Below are 21,266 nucleotides of genomic sequence, written 5' to 3'. Positions count from 1 at the left end.
AATCGCCTTTTTGACTGGTTATCTGATTTTCTGGAATCTTCTGTAAGTGTGAGACGAATGTCAGGTAATCCCATCGCCAATCCTCAGTATTATATCTCCAAATAATATCACGCTATCTTTCACCAATTCCACCGAAGCTACATAATCATTCAATTGATGCAGTCATTTAAAAATAAACCATGTACAGTCTTATAAAAAAGTTTAGTCGCACAACTACTTCTGGAATCTTCCGCAAGTGTAAGACGAATGTCAGGTAATCCCATCACCAATCCTCGGTCTTATATCTCCAAATAATATCACGCTATCTTTCACCAATTCCACCAAAGCTACATAATCACTCAATTGATGCAGTCGTTTAAAAATAAACCATGTACAGTCTTAGAAAAAAGTTTAGTCGCACAGGTACTTTGTAAGTCTCAGAAAGAAGGCAGTGCGCAGGATCAGAGAACGAGTGACTTGGATCACAAAAGTAGGATTAGTTAAGGTAATAAGATTAGTTTTGTTTCGTTGTATGTCTGATCATGCGCACTGCCCCCTTTCTGGGGCTTATAAAGTATCTGTTCAACAAAACTTAGTATCTGTGCGACAAAACTTCTTTCTAAGACTATAAATTAAAATGAAAACGTTAGATAGGTACAAAAAAACTGGATTACATTTTATTTTTTAGTCGGCTATTTAACGACATTGTATCATCTACTATATTATTTAGCACCAATGGATTTGGTTGAAACGAAATAATATTTGGTGAGGTGAAACCGAGAATTAGCTATGGGATTACCTGATATTCGCCTTACAGCTGGAAAAAACCAATTAGGTAATCACCCCAAACGTGGAACGAACCTGTGCCTCGAATCAGCAAACAAACACGCTGCCGCCTGAGCAACGCCGGTGGTTAACTTATTCAAAGGATCGTGCTGTATACGTTTGGTAGCTTAATATGTTTTTAATATTAGAAAAGAATAACATTGCTAAAGTGTCATGATTGTAAACGCAATTTAAGAATCATCCCAGTTCACAGTTCGTCGGTCAGCCTTGCTCTTGGTAGTTTTATCTGTACTACATGTCTTCAGAAAGGAGACAGAAACATAACAACTCAGAACTCAACAGTAATGTGAATTTTTATGAATGTAAGACGTACCTGCTGTGCTGACGAAGAGACGTGTCCGGAGGTCCCAGAACGGCTCCCTGAGGTACCGTCTCCACACGCGGCGCTGCAGGGATCTCCGGCGTCGCGCGAGGATCTGCTGCCGTTTCTTGAGTACCGCGTCCAGTGCCACCCGCCGCCGCTGCACCGTCTGTCTGCAGGACAGAGCAGGTCAATGTCACCTCTTATCTATGTGGGTAATAGCTGCCCGCCTCCATCATAGTAGTGCCTCGCCTGAATAAAAATGATCTGTGCGTTTTCGACAAGAGCAAAGATATCCGGGAAAAAGTCGACACACTTCCGCGTCTCTTTGCTTAAATTTATCCATCAATTCCAAGAATAGAGTGACGTGTCAACCGAAGTGTCACCTACTATAAGTTTTAGTTAGTAAAATTTCCAAGTATCATTATAACAAAGGAGTGAGAAATAAGTTTTACACGCTAAAACATGTATGAGCCTATAAATAATGTTTCATTAATTATATACATTAAGAAAGTATGAGAATAATACTTATTAATCACAAGAATTTGTTAGTATTGCTTCCAAATGTTTAGAAATTCAACACACGGACTAAATAGGGCTAGGAAATGCATAATTAAATTAAAAAAGGGAGAACAATAGAAGTACAGTATAGCATACATTATTATTATTATTATTATTATTATTATTATTATTATTATTATTATTATATTAAGTAAATTCAGAAAAGACAAAGTAATAATTATATCTCGTGACCAGAATATTATACGAAATGGAAATATAAAAATGGGAAATTTATCCTTTGAAAAGGTGGAAAAATTTAAATATCTTGGAGCAACAGTAACAAATTCATTCATTCATTCATTCATTCATTCATTCATTCATTCATTCATTCATTCATTCATTCATTCATTCATTCATTCATTCATTCATTCATTTATTTTATTCCATAGATCTTACATGAGCAATGAAGCTTTAAGATGTGGAACAATTCAACATTTTACAATATTACAATTACAATTTTTACAAATTTTTATAGTTTTACAATTTAGTAATTTTCTACAATTTTTACAATTTTGTGCAATTTTTTACATTCTTTTTTTTTTTTTTTTTTTACATTTTGGCGAAATGTAGTGAGATGAGATGAGGTCCGAGGATTCGCCAAAATATTACCCGGCATTTGCCTTTTGGTGGGGGAAACCTCGGAAAAACCCAACCAGGTAATCAAATCAAAGGGGAGTAATCAAATCAAAATAAATATAAATATAAATGACACTCGGGAGGAAATTAAACGCAGAATAAATATGGGAAATGCCCGTTAGTATTTCGGTTGAGAAGCTTCTGTTATCCAGTCCGCTCTCAAAAAATCCTGAAAGTTAGAATTTATAAAACAGTAACAGTAACAGTAACCGGTAATATAACTGTTATATTACCGGTTGTTCTGTATGGTTGTTAAACTTGGACTCTCACTGTGAGAGAGGAACAAAGGTTAAGGGTGTTTGAGAATAAGGAGCTAAGGAAGAGGGATGAAGTTACAGGAGAATGGAGAAAGTTACACAACGCAGAACTGCATGCATTGTATTCTTCACCTGACGTAATTAGGAACATTAAATCCAGACGTTTGAGATGGACAGGGCATGTAGCACGTATGGGCGAATCCAGAAATGTATATAGAGTGTTAGTTGGGAGGCAGGAGGGGAAAATACTTTTGGGGAGACCGAGACGTAGATGGGAGAATAATATTAAAATGAATTTGAGGAATATTGGATATGATTGTAGAGACTGGATTAATCTTGCTCAGGATAGGGACCGATGGAGGGCTTACGTGAGGGAAGCAATGAACCTGCGGGTTCCTTAAAAGCCATATGTAAGTATTATTATCATTATCATAATCATCATCGTAATCATCTTCACTATGAACATCACTTGCAAAATAAGAATATAAAGAGTATCATTACGTAAGGAGCAAACATTTGGTAAATGCCAGTAAATAAAATGAATTCTAAGGCTAAAGTGAATTTCCTACATCGATCGGAGCGAGTTTCTAGATTGGAAAGAATCCATATCGAGAGAATAAAATAAATTAAGGAAGTGTCTGACACCGCCGGTATTATAGAGAATGAGGAAGGAAAATAGTTCATCTGACGTTGATATGTTCAGCGTATGAATGAAAACAGACTGCTAAATGATATCATGTTCTGGATTCCGTCGGATCGCATAGAAGTCGATTTTGGAAAAGCTAGCATGTAGAAATCAGCGAGACCGTGGTCTGTGCAGGACTTCCAGAGAGGCATAAGAAGACCGGAGAGCATTCGAAAATCGTAACGTACTGTAAGTCGCTATAAAGGAACATTATTATTATTATTATTATTATTATTATTATTATTATTATTATTATTATTATTATTATTTTGTTGTTGCTTAACAAAGGTATAACGGGGAAGAATTGAACCAGTGAGTGGAAAAAGGAAATAACTACATTTTTTTGCTAAATTGAACTGAGATAGCCATTTTGTTCCTCAATGATAGACCCATTGGATGAGCTGAAAAAGGGAATATTACTAACATTCTCACCCACGTAAAATCTCATGTCTGTTCTGTGTGGAGTGGAAGAAGGAAATAACTTCTGTAGTAGTTCCCTTTTTCCACTCAATACTGTTCTATTACAGCTAATATTGGAAAATGTTTATAATAAACTAATAATAAGCTACAGGAAGTAACTGATACATGTAAACAAAGGGGAAATGTTATTGGGTTATTATTCGACTACATGCAGAACTTGTCACTTTCCTTTATTCGTGTACAGGAGATGTTTTATCTTCACATGCTTTGGATATATGTACAGTTTCCCTGGAAAAGGATGAGACGATTGAATATTCTTAAGTCTCAGATGTAAGACACTGCGCATGATCGGAGACCAGAGCACCGATACACAAGATAACGAATATTGAGTTACTTAAATTCAAGCTAGTTGGTTGGTTACTAGCATCGTTCCGAAATTCACTTCAAAAACTGCAAAAAATATGATAATATTACGTAAATAAAAGATAAATATATACATAAATCGTGTATTTAAATCGACAATGGACCTTCATGACTAGATTGACACTCCGCACAGAAAGGAACGCTTTCATGTCGTTTCAATAGCTCAGACGGTAAGACTTGTGCGTGTTGTGTAGAAGAGTGCGAGTTCGATTCTTAGTCTACACAACGATTTTTTTTGTCTAAATAACGTTGAAATAGCTAAGTAACGTTGAAATAGAGATTTACAAAGTCCTGAGATTAAGTGTTAATGATCGCAAACAATACAAAATTACAAGTTATAATATTATAAACGTTAATCTAATGAATGCATTTATACACACATACAATGTAAATGCATATATATTAAAAACTAACAATTAAAATGAAATTAAAAAATATATGTAATAATAGACAAACTTTTACAAAGGTTTAGAGTCCTTAGGCTAAGTCATTTGTTGAGTAATTATTACAATATTTTATTAATAGCTTTCCCATATGTGTAAGAAATGCACTCGCACAAAACAATTTTTGTTAAAAGTATGGCTTTGGATTATTTCATTCTCACCCCTTCAGTTGATTTTAATTATTTTATCTACGTGTTTGCAATAGTGTTTCATTTAATGTGCATTCAATTTTATTCATGTTATGATTGAATGAAAAAGCACTGTTGCAGTTATTGACTAATTACATATATTAATACTAATTATTAAATGCATCTGTTAGGTAACCTATTGCAGTATCTTTTGCAAAATCTTGAATATTTAAGTTGTCAATAATATTTCTGTACTATATACTATAATACGTTAAAAGAATTTGCAATTGATTTGGGATCCTCTACTTTATAATCATTGGTTTTAATGAAAAAAATATTTTATTTCTTAGGATATCTACAAGTTTAAATTTAATAATATTCCGAATAGGTTTAATTGTATTATCTGAATTTTGTACTTTTCTATTCAAATATATTCTATTTCCCTCTTTCATAATTTTTGATAAATTACACTGTACTTTTTGCAGTATTTCAGAACATGAGAATCATTACATTGCAACACATTACATATAGATTCTTCTTTTTAATATATGAGATTTTGAAGTCCCTGCGTTATCTACATGTTTTTACTTTTGAATTTTTTCACAACATTGAGTGGAGAACATCCACTGAAGTGATTATGAAATTAAGTGAAAAATTCAATACATTTACTCTTAATATCAGTAGTACCAGTATCGTATATGTTTTTCCAAGATTCATTTTGTAGACATAAATTTGAATAATCACTAGATACAGCATTTACGATCCTTTCTTAGTTTTTAAATTAATATTTTGAAATTGTTCAATAACATTGGAAACACTTAGGATTTGTTTATCATGTTCAGACAAGCCATTGATTATAGGTTCTGTCGAATAGGAATTCAGTCTAATTCTGTGTACAAAACATTTATCAATGGCTGTGCTACTTCAGCTTGTATGCTGTGGGAAAATGACTCTGCGACTACAGTCCATGAGGATTTACTTGTCTAGTCCCTTTTAGAAAGAGAGAGAATGCTCACCATCTCTCTCTACCCTCATTTATGATGGTCGACACTCCTTCAAACGACCACGAGTTACCAGTGGCGGCATTCTCTTCCTCTTCAAATTCTGACTCCACTCCGCCAGAAAGTTCGTCCATGTCCGTGTCGTCCAAATTGATTACGAACGAATAATAAATTTCCATCTACAAGTCCATCCTTCGCCCAATAAAATTTTTCAACTTTTTCTACGTGTTTACAGGCCTTCCTCTAAGTTTCTTCCGCCACTTTTGCAAGTGCGCTCATTTTTAACCTGTTACACACGTTTTTTAAGAATCCTATTCGGGTATTTCTTTCCTGGAGATCGCAGAACGCTTCCAATTCCGCTTCCGCTTTCTTTTGTTTTTTTTTTGTTTTTGTTTATGTTTTGTTTTGTTTTTTTTTTTTTTCTATTTTAATCCTGTTAACACCACGAGATGATATATCTGTCGCTGCAGCAGTTCTTTCGATAAAACTCGGCACAGATATTGTTTGTTTTCCGCATTTCAGTGCCTCATATTCTCCAGTAAAGAATTTATATGCCTTAATAACCATGTTCATACCGTCCGACTTCAAGGCTTTCCCGCGTTTTCCCATATTGCCTACCATTATTATTAAATACAAGAGCACAACACTCATTACAATATTTAAGGTAACAGTGAAACCATGCATCTCCGAAAACATTTTAATTTGTGAATTATATTATATTAAATTGGTACAACAAGATACAAACTCGTCCACACCTGTGGAGTAACGGTCAGCGCTTCTGGCCGCGAAATCAGGTGACCGGGTTCGAATCCCGGTCGGGGAAAGTTACCTGGTTGAGGTTTTTTCCGAGGTTTTCCCTCAACCCAAAACGAGCAAATGCTGGGTAACTTTCGGTGGTGGACCCCGAACTCATTTCACCGGTATTATCACCTTCATTTCATTCAGACGCTAAATAACCTGAGCTGTTGATACAGCGTCGTAAAATAACCCAATAAAAAAAAGACACAAACTCACTTCACTATTCACAAAATACTACTAACTAATGAACTCAAACAACCCCGAGACGCCACTGAGAGATCCACTAATTGGGTTTGCAAAAGTGTGAAGGGAGAAGGGAGGAGAAAGGGAATTACAAGAATTCTACAAAAGGAAACCTCTTGCCCGTCACATCTGGTGGCAATCGGTAGACAAGGACCTCAGACAAGGACAGTAGAAATCACGCCAACTTAATCCTCATGCACTGTAAGGTTTCCAGTTTCAAGGAGTGAATTTAATTTACTTTTACGGAAAAGTTCCGAGAGATAATCTATGTTTATGCCACTACAAATCACAAATTCCATATGAGATTTCTGAAGTCTTTTCTTTACAAATTCAATGTTGGCTATAAATATTAATAAATAATCTAAGAAATATGAATGATTGTAGTTAGAAGTCTGATTTACATTATAAAAAGCAAGAAGTTACATTCCTCCGCAAGATTCGAACTTTCGATGATGGTTTTGTCGTCCAACGCACAACCACGGACCTATTCAATGCTTATGTTAATAACCTACAATTTAGCTGTAGCAATGTGGTGTCATAACTTGGGGTTTGTTTACCTAATGTAATTCGATTTAATTTGATTAGTTTCGCAACAATTGGACTTCCTGTTATATCCTGTTATTTAGATATTTAATTTAGGGTTGATTTATTAACTCTTACTATGCAAGATGCCTGTTATTTCAATAATTCTATATCACGTTAAATAGTCATTGTCTACACTAAAGTATTATCGTCATCCCTCATTTCTCATCGTAATAGCGAACCGACGTGACATGAGACAGTGCGAGTTATAGCTCTAGTTGAGGCTGGATATGGGGTTAGATCTGCTGGCCGTTTGGTCGGTGTTCCTGGAAGTACAGTACAGCCGCGAGGTGGGTTCATCGTTACCAAAATTTAGGAGAGATCGAAAATCGCCCTATTCCTGGGCGTTCGCGGATTTCTTCACTGGAAGAGGATGCTCTCATATTCGAGACAGTTCGACAGGACCCCTTTCTGACTGCTAACGAAATAAGAGCAGCATCTATCTTTCCCGGCTCTTCACAGACTGTGATCAGCAGGTTGAGGAACCGCGGTATTAGGAGCCGGAGGGCTGCGCGAATGGAAATATTGGGGGAAGCACAAGCTGTCGACCATCTTGCCTTCTCTACCAATCGAGTGGACTTCGATTGGAGAAATGTAATTTTCTCCGACGAAACAACCGTCTCGAGTGATTACGAAGGTCCTGTCCGTGTCTATCGTGAGGATGGTCTCCGACATGACCAGCGCTATGTGCACCGACGTAAAAGATCGGGGCGCTTTAGCATATCGTGTTGGGAGTGGATGTCTTACGATGGACCTGGCGTTATAGAACGCATCGATGGCCGGTTCAATGTGGGAACTTACGAGCACATTCTGGAAAATATATTCCTTCCCTCCGCCCGAGAACGTTTTCCCGAAGGAACATTCCTGTTCCAGCAGGATAACCATCCCGTGCACTATGCAGCAAGCATTCAAAGATGGTTTCAAAGGAGACCCGAGATCGAAATCATTAATTGGCCTCCGAAGTCACCTGATTTGAATGTCATCGAAAATTTATGGGCGGAATTGCAAAAGAGAAGGATAGCCACCTATGCCCACCGACGCCCTAGAAATCGAGACGAATTGTGGGATCAAGTTGTTGACACCTGGGAAGATCTCGCCGGGGATCAGAACTTATTCCACAATCTCGTGACATCCATGCCGGATCGACTTAGAGCTGTAATAGAAGCTGATGGCATGTGGACAAGATTTTAAGTTAACAGGTCTCTTTTTGTTTCTTATGATTTTTGTTTGAGGAAGAATACTTTTAACTTCCAAGTAAGATTTATTTATTTTTTTTTTGACGAGGTTCAGCCCACTTGTAAGACCCAGAAATTAGGCATAAATTATTCCATATTTTTCGACAAATTAGATAGTCTAGGAACTCTGAAGAAATTAATTACACCTCAATAAAAAAAAAGTTTTACCCGGGATCGAACACGAGACGTTTCGGTTATACAGTGGAACCGACACGCTACTATATGAGCTAACCAGACAAGACAGTGACAGCAGCAGTCCAGAATGTAGATCCCTTAGCAGGCGTTTGCCATTCGATACAGTGAAGCAATGATATTTTGTGACTCGAGCTATGTTGTGAAATCCTGGCCTTAAATGGCAGTTTTCTTCGTGATCCTTATTCTGGTCCTTGTCCTTGTTGTGGTGCTTGTAACAATTCTTGTACTATTTGCCATGTTATGTATCGTTACGTCGATATCGAGTGAACCGCGCTGTAGAACTTTAACCTCCGACGACCAAGAATCGTCTCATTCTTTTTCAGGGTAACTGTACATACAGTATTCTGTATTCATAATCTTTCTAACAACAATGCATTGAAACTGCCACAGATTAACCGAACAGTAAAGCAGGAAAAGTTAATTACCATAATTGCATAAAAACACCTTTTCCAAAGCTTCCTTAGTACCGTACCGTGTTACAAAATATCTGTAAATGCAGTAACTAAAGTTTGTGTCATTATTACAGTTATCTTTAAATAACTTGAAAACGATTAGACATATCTCAAAACGAATTACATCACTGTTTTTCTCAGAAAATTTCAGATGATTCTGAGTACCTATATGACCCCCTTCCCATTTAAAATTTCAAAGTTGCATTCAAAATGGCGGCTTTTGAGATAGCTGAGAGCTAGAAACGAATGTTTCACTGGTATAGCATTTGGTTTTACAAATACTGGTAACACTTATAACAATCGAAAATCAAGCATATGGAAGATATATATATATATATATATATATGGTTCCAGACTTTTGATTCACCCTGTATATTTTTTTCCATAAAATTGTAATGTGGAAGTCGTTATTAACCTGTTTAATCTATATACATTTGTAAAGAAGGAAAAAACTGGAGGAGAGGCTAGGAAGCTAATAAAGTATATGTATGATTATTGAGTGGAAAAAGGAAATAAGTTTTAAAATTTAAAACAATTGTATACAAATATTAACAAGGCATAGAGCAAAGTTTGGTAATTATATATATATATATATATATATATATATATATATATATATATTACAAACAATAGTGAACATTTTTACTGTTGACAACATTTAAATCAAACTTAACAGAAAAGCTGTAGAAAGTTTTTTTTGTTTCCTGAAAAGTTGGGTTCAAAGTAGTTATTCCCTTTTTCCACTCACTGATTCAATTATATTTCTTGTTTATAGGCCTACTTGCAGAATAAATTGACTCCTAGATGCAATAACCGAATAAATGGGATACATTTACTTCTGTTATTTTATACAGGATGGACACAAAGTCGCAATCAATTTTTTATTAAACGTTGGAATTTCTTTATTGCTTCAGACTAATCTAATAGTACGCTGGGTATTGAAGAACGGGTGGCTATTGTCGGTGCTCAATTGCGCGTTTTAACATATGCAGAGTTGCAACAGGAGTTTACATGCAAATTCCGAAAACCGGCGCAAACAAAAGCAAACATGGAACCCCTTGACAATAAATCTCAGAGGACAAGAAATGAGCAGATTGCGGAACGTATTCGAGAAGCCATTTGAGAGGAGCCCTCGAGCATCGCGTCGTCGTTGAAGTAACCAGCTAGATATGCCAAAATCGACTGTTTTGAAGTTTACACCGAAAAAGCAACTTACCACATTCAGGTGTTGCACAAACTAGACGACGAAGATTATGCAGCTCGTAGGCAGCGTGTAATGATTTAATTGAGGCCAAGGTCAAAAGTAAATGTATGACTTGGGTTCATAAAAAACACTGTTTATGAATTAAGAAGAGAAACTGATAAGGGCAAGGAAGACTGGATGAAAGAGAAATGTAAAGAAGTAGAGGATTCTGGGGAGAAAAGGAAGATATGATTTAATGTACCGCTAAGTTAAATGTTTGTACTTCACAAATAAAAATAGAAAATCCACGTGGTTGATAGAAGACGAAATAGGAAATGAAATAACAGACAAACAAGGAATATTGAACACATGGACGAAATAGGTAGAAGAGTTATATAAGACAAGGAATCGTCCAGATAATTTAGCCATAGAAGACGAAGCAACCGTAACAGAAGACGATAAAGGATTTTATGTTTTAAGAGAAGATGTTGAACTATCGCTTAAGGATGTGAAGAATGAGAAAGCAACAGGAGTTGATGGAATCCCCATTGAGTTAGTGAAATGCTTGGGCGAAGACAAGAAGGAAATTCCAACATTATGCAACGATATGAGAAAGGAGAATAGCCTGAAGATTTTACGGAGACGGTGTTGCTGCAACATAGAAGAAAAATAATGCCAGGAAATGTAAGGAGTTCAGGACTATCAGCCTGTTATCGCACTCGGCGGAGATTCTAGCGAATACTGAATCGATGTTTATATTATAAGATGGAAGAACAATTGGAAGAAGAGCAGTTTGGCTTCAGAACAGGAAAGGAAAAGATACAAGGGATGCAATTGAACTACTACGAACAATCGGCGAAAGATACCTAGAGAAGAATAAAGAAGTGTATGTAATGTTTGTTGGCGTAGAAAAGGCGTTTGACAAAGTGGATTGGAACAAACTGATGGACATCCTGAAGAAAATAAGTGTGAATTGTAACGGCAGGAGGCTGTTCAGTAACCTTTATATGAAACGAGTCAGAGTCAGGATAGGAGAAGAAATGTCAGAAGGAAGTGAAATAGAGAGAGGAGTACGACATATGTAGCTACAGCAGGATGACATTGTTGACACCGTTATCTTTCAATAAGATGGAACATCCCCTCATTTTGCGTTAATTGTGAGAACATACCTCAATCAACGTTTTCCCAACTGATAATAGGCAAAGGTTCAACACAAGTATGGCCATGCCCATTATGTTCACCTGATTTGAGGTCCTTAGACTTTTTTGCTTAGGGGTTATCAAGTCAGGAGTGTATAAAATCAAAGTAAGAAATCTGCAGGACCTAAAGAATCGAATTCCAGAAGCATCTACGGCGAACTCTGGCGACATGCTTACGAATGCCTTTAGGGCTTCATTCAAACGTTGGACAGAATGCTGTGAAATGTGTGGCTGTCATGTTAAATCACGATGAATTACATATTATGTATACATCATAACAATAGCCCTATATATAGTTCGTGTCCGAATAACCATTAGCCTATTTCATTAAAATGGATCGAGACTTTAGGCTATATCCATTCTGTATTATATACTTTAGAAAATACGCAAATAAATTGTTTAATTGATACTACAAAGAGAGGGAATGTCCGCTAAGAAGACGCCTATGTACCCAATGGTATTTTCTTAACTAAAAATAAATTACAAACTAATTTGCGGATAAACATGAGACAAAAGAACATTGAAAAGTAAGTGAAAGAAAATAATATTATATAGTGTTATACATGTGATTGTTTAAAATAGACAATTAATCTCTAAGTACTAGGCCTATTACACATATTTTGTGTCATAGATGCTAAAACATACCCTGTATATTTCTGTGAAAATCTTCAAATAACATTGATAGTTCACATAATCGCGATATCTTTTCTATACTTCACAAAATGGCAAATAAAGAGTACAGGGGAGAAACCTGATAAGTCACGTTTTACTGTTTCTACAGAAGCGCAAGTTAAAAGTTTCAAGACCCATTATATTTTGTCTTTCGGTTATCATTTTCAAATTTCTTTGGACTAATGATGTAGTTTTTCTACAGTTAAACTGCACAAACCTACACTACCTGAGATATTACATGATATATAAAACAGAAAATCGATAATTTCGGACTTATCAAGTTTTTCCCCTTGCTCTTCAAATGAAAGGATAAATAAGAATTCATCCCTGAGAAAATAACAAAAGAATTAGGAATTAAATTTATATTGAAGCAATATAACACAGGAATATCTTAATATGAAATTTATAAAGGATGAACGAACTTCGGTTACTGAAGGAAGCACAGCTCTGTTAACCAGAAGTGATGGAATATTGAACCAGAATATATCATAAAGGTATATCGAGATGACGAAGAAGACAAAGGACATTTATGTTCTGTGTCGTGTCCAACCATAAATACTAAGGAATTGTCTTTAGTTTGTGGCCGAAGGCATTTCAGCTTCTTCAGTTATTAAAGACGCAAGATAATAAATTATTGGTTGTTGTCCTACTGGGCATTGGATCAATGTAGAGACAACAGTTTTGCGGCACACATTCTTACTTGTCAGAAGCATCTCTATGAAGAGTCTTAAAATAAAATGTACGTTCTAATAGCTACTTTAGCCTTATATTTTGTTTTTTTTTTATCTACGTACATTGGACAGGCACGCTAGGACTACCATTCTATGAGGTTAGCGCGACATCACGTTATAGATTACCTACTGCCCTTCCAATGCGAAGTAAGAAGGTGAAAGCAAGAAACTGACCCGGGCTTCCTTCCGAGAATGAAGGCCATTGCACTTACGTAAATTACAGTTGAGATTCCTAAGCAATCTATAGCAGTTGATGAAAGATGAGTGGAAGAGAGAAAAATTCTCTCCGGCACCGGGATTTGAACCCGGGTTTTCAGCTCTACGTGCTAACGCTCTATCCACTAAGCCAGACCGGATTCCCATCCCGATGTCGGATTGAATCCTCTCAGTTTAAGTTCCACCTCTTGGGTTCCCTCTAGCGGCCTACCCTCGTGCAATATGTCATAGATGTATGACAGTGGCACAATGTCCACATATGTGCAGAGGTGCATTCGTTATGAGTGACTAACTGACCGGGATCCGACAGAGTAAGCGCCGTCTTAAATCAGGAAGTGATTTTTTTTTTTTTGCATATCATATATTATTACGATGTACCGAAGTACATATGATATTTTCGTGCAGAAATTCTGCGTCATCATATGATGAAAAATGAGTGGAACAGAGAAAAATTCTCTCCGGCACCGGGATTTGAACCCGGGTTTTTAGCTCTATCCACTAAGCCACACCGAATTCCCATCCCGATGTCGAATTGAATCCTCTCAGTTTAAGTTCCACCTCTTGGGTTCCCTCTAGTGGCCTACGCTTACGAGTTTCCGATGCTGATATAGGAAGGGCTTGAGGTTCCGGGTCCCTGGGGCTTATCTACTCGTCCGCGAAACGGGACCTCGCTCTATCAGGGGCCTAGACAGGATGGCCCACCTGTTAGCGTCGGATTCACGAATGCCACCCAGGCCACGTGTCGGACTTGGGCAATCGTTGCTTAATGGGCCAACACATGTCTAAATGAACAGCTGAAGGAGTTTAAAAGATAAACTCCTTGGTACGGACCAAGCCACGAGGCTGTCCCGGGTTGCAGTTGATCTAGCTCTGGTTTCGTTACATGCTGCCGTTAGGAAGCACATAACTGCAGCGATTAAAACTTGTCGAAGACGAGAATTGGGTCGTGGGGTTATGAACCCCGGATTGTGCGATAGAGGTACGTAAACGATTTTTTATAGAAATACGTTTATGGACGAAAACCGCGTGTTGAGGGAATTAATGGGATGCGGGTCTGACCACCCGCCGTCACGGCACATGCTTGACACGACCATGCGACACAGTTGCCATATTTACACTCCACGTGTGTAAATATGCACCAGCGTTCTGTTCATTTGTTTGTTAGTTTTTTCTATCTTTCTAAGCTGCTTATGTTTATTAGCTTTTATTCATTTTTTAATTCTTTCTCTTATTTTCCATTACTTACTGTGTTTTGTTGTTTTTCCTTGCTTTTTGTTTGTTTGTTTGTTTCTTCTTTATTATTTTCTTATTTATATAGTTTCTCACTGTCATATTCATTTATTTAGTTATTTATTATTTATTTATTTATTTATTTTTATTTATTTATTCAACCCTATCTAATTCTCTAATTTGACCTTCTACCTTTCCTTGTTGTCCAGTATTTGTCTCATTTCTTTCCGTTTGTGTACATTTTTCTTCACTTATTTCCCTCTATCTCTCTTTTGGGTTTTTATTCATTCTTTTCCTATGTCCTCCTTGTTTCTTGTCTCCTTTTATTCATACGTCCATTCTTGCTGCCTTTCTTCTGTTTTATTTTCTTTCTTTTTCATTTCTATTTATTGTCTTTATTATTTGTCCCGTTCTTTCTGAGTTTTTATTTTTGTTCTGTCCTTCCTTCTCTTTTCCTTTAATCTTTTTCCTTCGTTGCCTGTGTCCTTTTCATGCTTATTCCATTCTCTCCTTCTTGTTTGTTTATTCGTTTCGTTTCCATTCTTTCCTCCTTTCTCTATTTATTTCCTTATTTAATTGTTTTTTCTTCCTTTCCTTTTCTCATTCTTTCTTTATTTCTTTTGCTCTCTTTCTTAAATCTCGTTTCCAGGATAAGTCTAAGACTGAAGTTATTATGCCGCACATATTATGGAGTGGGCCTATGGTCGTCCTGGGTAGCGTAGTTGGTACAGCTCTGGCCTTCTGTGCTTGAGGTTGCGGGTTCGATCCCGGCCCAGCCGATGGCATTTAAGTGTTGTTTAAATGCCACAGGCTCGTGTCTGTAGATTTACTGGCATGTAAAAATACTCCTGCGGAACAAAATTTCGGCACACCGGCGACGTTGATATAACCTCTGCAGTTGTGAGCGTCGTTAAATAAACCATATTTTTTTTATGGAGTATGTGGTTCACCCCTAACGGAGCATAGATTTACTATAAGCTGAAAAAATTATATTTTTTTATGTATCAGGTATGTGTAGACATTAATAACAACTAATATTCCCTCGCATGTAAAGTAACCAGATGAAAAATGAAAAAAAGAAAAAGGGATACTTTGTTTGGAAAATCTGGATTTTCTTAAAAAAAAAGCAGGGCATAACGCTGTGACACGCGAGATAACGCTTATTTCCAAAATTTTATATGTGGTAAATATTATCAGTCTACAATAAGATTGATTCAGATCTATTTAACTGTAATCCACACCTGTGGAGAAACGGTTAGCGCGTCTGGCCGCGAAACCAGGTGGCCCGGGTTCGATTCCCGGTCGAGGCAAGCTACTTAGTTGAGGTTTCTAACCCAATATGAGCAAATGCTGGGTAACTTTCGGTGCTGCACCCCAGACTCATTTCACCGGCATTATCACCATCTCATTCAGACGCTAAATAACCTAAGATGTTGATAAAGCGTCGTAAAATAACCTACTTAATCTAATTAACTGTACAGCTGTCAAAAAAAAAGTGGCCGCACTCGTGAACAGCGAATATTTTCAAAGTCCACTTCGGGTCGCGGCGATGTTACACGATGCATGTGCTTGTACAAGGAGTTCCGGAACTATGAAAGTGTTCCATATCTACGCCTCGTAGACCAGCGGTAGAGTGCTTGTTTAATGATTCAAAGGTCGTGGGTTCGGGCCTTCTTCATGTTTTCACTTTATTTTTTAATCGTTCTTTAGCGATGTAAATGATATTCAAATTATCATTTATATCCAGTTATCGTTCTTTATGGATATCACGTTATTTATATTTTGTTATCGTTCTTTAGAGATATGAATAAAATTTAGGTCATAATTTGTATTCTGTTATCGTATTATAACGATATGAATAATAATTATTATTGTATCTCCAATGGGGGTTAGCCCTATTTACATATGTATGTTAGGGCTATAGTTTTATACACAAAAAAGATAAGCATAAAGAGAAATGGAAAAGAACATTAAATTAGCTTACGCGATGTAAACAAAACATAAACAATCCGTAAATTAGGCATTGCGATTGCAAAACAAATATCAGGTATCAATTTGAAACACAAAAACATTAACAACACACATACGTAACACTTCTATAACACAAATATGCAGCTTTCCGTACCATACATCATAAATTAATACACAATAGTCACACAAACACAATCAAGCTATAATTACGACATTGCGACGACATCAAGTATCCCATAACTGACTCACATACATAACAAATCAAGCATCCGTTACAACACATACACTTCAACATAGTAACCACACTTTTAAAAGTTACAAATTTGGCTCCAAGAAGAATAAATAGGACACTGTTTCTAATTACTATTCTTCTACAATTTCTTAAATACATCTGTAATAAATCTGTGAAATTCCGATATGAATAATATTCACATTTTTTATATTGTTATCGTTCTTTAGCGATTTAAATAATATTCAAGTTATCATTTATATTCTGTTTTCCTTCATTAGCATTATAAAATAATATTCAAGTTATTTATATTGTTATTGTTCTTTCGCAATATATTAATTAAACAAACCGATATTTATCATTTATATTCTGTTATCGTTCTTTAGTGATACTGTATAAATAATATTCAAGTTATTTATATTGTAATCGTTCTTTAGCGATATAAATAACATAAATTTAATATTAGGTTTGGAAAAATCCAGTTGCATAATACTGGTATTAGTTTTTCTTTTTGTATTATTACATTATACTATCTTGAACCACAATAAAATGAAAAGGAGTAACGAGGAATTGAACCTGAGACGTTGACATCTAAATTCCGACGTTCGTCCGCTGAGCTACGAGAGCAAAAGTGTGGAAACATTTTCGGAAAAATTGGCCCAATCACACTCTAAGATTTTCTGATGATTCGTAGAAGCTAGTCCAGGATGCGGGGGGCAAAGGCTAATTGAGATTTCCCGGTATCTGACCGGGTCAAACATCCTGATAGAATTAATATTTAACCCTTGCCGTGACTTTCGGTGAAGTCCGGAGGGCCCAATTAGTCAAATCCACTCTCCTCATCTCCACGCTTGGGCCCCCTGGAATTTAATAAGATGCGAAAGAGATAGTGGTGTGCGGAAAGCAACGGGATGTTACCGCGTTTAGGCCTATCCTTCCCAAGAAAAACTGCAAACATGAACAAAGGAAGCTTTTAATAGAAGAAGAAGGATCTTCTGCGAACCTCTGGAAAAAGAACTAAGGAAGAGACTAGTGAAGTGCTTTGTGTGGAGTGTGGCATTGTATGGGGAAAGAACATGGACATTACGAGGAAATGAAGAGAAACGAATTGAAGCATTTGAAATGTGGATGTGGAGAAGAACGGTGCGTGTGAAGTGGACAGACAGAATAAGAAATAAAATTGTGTTTGAAAAAGTGAGTGAAGAAAGAATGATGCTGAAACTGATTAGAAAGAGAAAAAGGAATTGGTTGGGTCTCTGGTTGAAAAGAATAATAGACGACATTAGGATATGTGGATCGTATGCGGAGACTAAGAGGAAGGCAGAAAATAGGAAAGATTGGAGTTTACTGGGTTTGCAATGAAAGACCTGCCCATGGACAGAACATTTATGTATGAATGTTCAGAATGCCTGGAATATCGTGTCTAAGAACAGTCGCTATTTGAAAAGACTAGTCAATTCCATGCCCACTCGACTGCGAGATAAGAGGAAGATAGACTAAATATTGAATTGCGGCTTTTTGTTTTGTTTTTTGAACGCTTAATTGTTTGAATGTTTTAAGGCCGACGCCAGTAAATTTGTTATGTTTATGCCACGAAAGATATTTTATTGAGAGTAAAATCTTTTTTCTTTCCATTTGCAGCCACAATATCATAGTGATAATGATAAAGTCACGGCATAATATATTAATGAACCTGATGTTAATTACTAAAATAATCATAAAAGAGAAAGGCGCCATTATGTCTAGTTTGTCTCTCTCAAAAACAGAACAAAAAAGGACATAAAAAGCACGAGGTTGTAGTCGAACGCAGGACCTCATGAATAAGAGGCCTGAACGCTACCATTATGCTATCGAATAACACACAGTATACTTCAATTATAACTGTAGATATCAGGCAACGTGGTGCAACAACATGTAACATCGCCTGTCTCCGAATTGTAGCGAAGATACCCGAAGGGAACTTGGTTTCAGGAGAGCGGCCACTTTTTCTTTTGACAGCTGTACATGTTATGTAAATAAGTTTATACCTTGTTTTATTTCCTGACAGTTGGTACTTCTCTGATGGTCCAATTTGTTTGAGAAAGGAATGTTGTCACCAATTAAATACTTGTGAAAATCCACACAAGATAATGTCGTAAATTAAATTTTACAAACATAATCCCTCCAAGGACTCCACATATAGACGGGTTCTCTTTTTACCCCACTGAGAATTGACGAGAGAGAAAAACAGGGTAATTTCACAGTCTACTATATACAGTCGCGAAGCTCAATATGTAGTAAAAATGCAAACATGGGTAGTTGCCCACCACTAGGATCGGTACTATCAGCTCATCATCACAGATCTCTCCTAGCAGATGACAAAATATGTTACACTTTCGTTGTCGTGTTCTTTTGGAAAAATTAACACCTTCCTTCCATTATTGAAATATTAAATGGATAAAGTTCATTTATTATTTTAATGAAGTATATTAAATTCCACCATAAACTCGAAGATACCTGCAAGAAATACAGTAGGTTATTTTTGTTTGTACAAAACGAACTGAAATTTACTATAATCGCTTCACTCATTCAAGATTATAGCAATAATGAACTATGAAACCAATAAATATTAATTTGCATTTCCCTTTACAACAATAATATAATAACAATAATAATGGAAATATGAATTAATGGGAGTAACTTACGTGTACCGGTACTTGTAGTGTAGGCTTACGTAGTTAACAAAGTGGGATGAGGTTAAGCAATAATAATCACACCAGAATTGGAAATAAAACGTGATCAATAAATTTTATTGTAACAGACTCACTCTTTCTACGTCTCTAGTAAAGTAACAAATAAAAATAACAACAAAATTAACAGCTATAATTAAAAACATATCCTTTGAAAAAAAAGCGTATGCCTAAGTTGTCTGAAAATGTACAATATTATTCAAGGAATCAGCTGATACAGACGTAGAATTAGTGCAAAGCTTTTGTTTCTCAGCTGCAGGTAATAATAGAACAGGTTTATTTGAAACATCAAATAAAGTTGGAACAGCATTCCAGATTAATTTATTTTTGTTTTCACTCATAAATTGTGTGTTTTCGAAATGAAGAGAGCAAAACTTTATATTATTATAAAGATATGCTTCATTCTTTGTGATTAGATCTTCCCTCCTGCTGTTTATTAACCACTTTTTGCATCTAGAAGTGAAATAAGAAATAGATGTTAGGATTTTTCTTCACAAGCATCAATGCGAAATAGGCAACGACCTAGCACTCGATGAAAATACGACTCAGTCCACTCTAAATCCAAAGTCGACCGTGGACAGTCTATTGTTTCTAGTTGCTAACCGCTTGGAGCGCTTTATCGCGAGATTTGCAAAAAATCATCTCAAGCTTCGCGACTGTATATAGCAGACTGTGGTAATTTCTTATTTTCTACATTGCCTGGTCCGACGCAGGACACACAGCAAAAAAGCTGCAGGAATGTCCGGCAAACTCCGGACGTCTGGTAACTGTACTCGGATGTAAAGTCAGTAGCAGTTAGTGAGCATGGTACGCACTGCATACATAGATAATGAAGGAAGACAGTCCTGACGGCACCTGCAGCGTGTGGAACTGTTAAGTCTACTAATGGCTTTCTATTTGTGTTAATTAAGATAAACGAAATGAAACAGTGACAAACGGAAGTCTTTCGGAATAAGTACAGTCGTAGCGTGTCTCTCTATCGATCTGAGTTCAATTCTAGGCAAGGAAAATGGAAATGACCTCACATTGGAATTGTCCATATAACCTGTGTTTACCTTGCTTTCCTGTTTCACGCCAGACTGACGTCGTTAAATTTCAAAGAAGTATGCGGTTAGTTCCTGGGAAAGTATTGTATGTACCAGGCATAGGCGGAGATAAAGTGATGTAGACGTAGACTACAGTTTCTCTCTAGCATTAGGTATGAAGCATAATTCTGAGGAATTACAATAGGTTTATTTACAAATTAATATACAAATCAACATTTATATATATCAACGTTATGTTTCTAAATATAGGAATACATTGTGCGATTTATGTGTTTATAGTAGGTTGGGTAATAAAGAATGGGACAAGTCTGAAACACTATCTATTCAGTTCACTTCATGTGACATGAAATCACGAGATATCCGTTCCGTTTTTTAAAGTATAGAATAAAGTGGAAGTAAACGTATAATGAAGAACCTGCTAGTACTGTCATCCTCTGAGGAGTTTAGTGCTGAGAGGAATGCGGTTCCGACTAGTCTAGCGCGGTACTGGAGTGGGAGGGAACAGTGACAGCGGCAGTCTGGAAGGAAGTGCAATCATACTGAACACATTCGCCCAATTTACGAGAGCAGTATGCCTATTAGTTTTCCAACGTATTTTTGGCGAGATAAAGATACAACCATTCGTACATTTCAGAGAAGGAAAGTATTGTAGAAAATTGTATTTATTTATTTATTTATTTATTTATTTATTTATTTATTTATTTATTTATTTATTTATTCATTTATTTATTTATTTAGGTAAAGTTAAGGTCATTACACCACCAGAAATACAAATACAATAAAATAAATAAAAAGAAAAATCATAATACAACTACAATAATATAAATGAAAAGAAAAATTATACTATACAATTTAGTGATTAGTAGAATTGAATT

General features: G+C 36.2%; 1 protein-coding gene across 5 annotated transcripts in view; it reads right to left on the bottom strand.

Annotated features, from left to right (window-relative positions):
• The window catches only part of LOC138709235 (serine-rich adhesin for platelets-like), a 305,457-nt gene that overhangs the window by 116,889 nt on the left and 167,302 nt on the right, over nt 1-21,266 (bottom strand). For all 5 annotated transcript variants that reach the window (XM_069839859.1, XM_069839861.1, XM_069839862.1 and 2 more), the window contains one exon: nt 1,139-1,299. In XM_069839859.1, coding sequence (XP_069695960.1) covers nt 1,139-1,299 — 161 coding nt within the window. The remainder of the gene's footprint in view (nt 1-1,138; nt 1,300-21,266) is intronic.

This window comes from Periplaneta americana, chromosome 11 (genome assembly GCF_040183065.1).
Source record: "Periplaneta americana isolate PAMFEO1 chromosome 11, P.americana_PAMFEO1_priV1, whole genome shotgun sequence".
In the NCBI taxonomy this organism is placed as follows: Eukaryota; Metazoa; Arthropoda; class Insecta; order Blattodea; family Blattidae; genus Periplaneta; species Periplaneta americana.
Note: the sequence above shows the minus strand (reverse complement) of the source record. Positions and strands in the feature narration are given on the sequence as shown.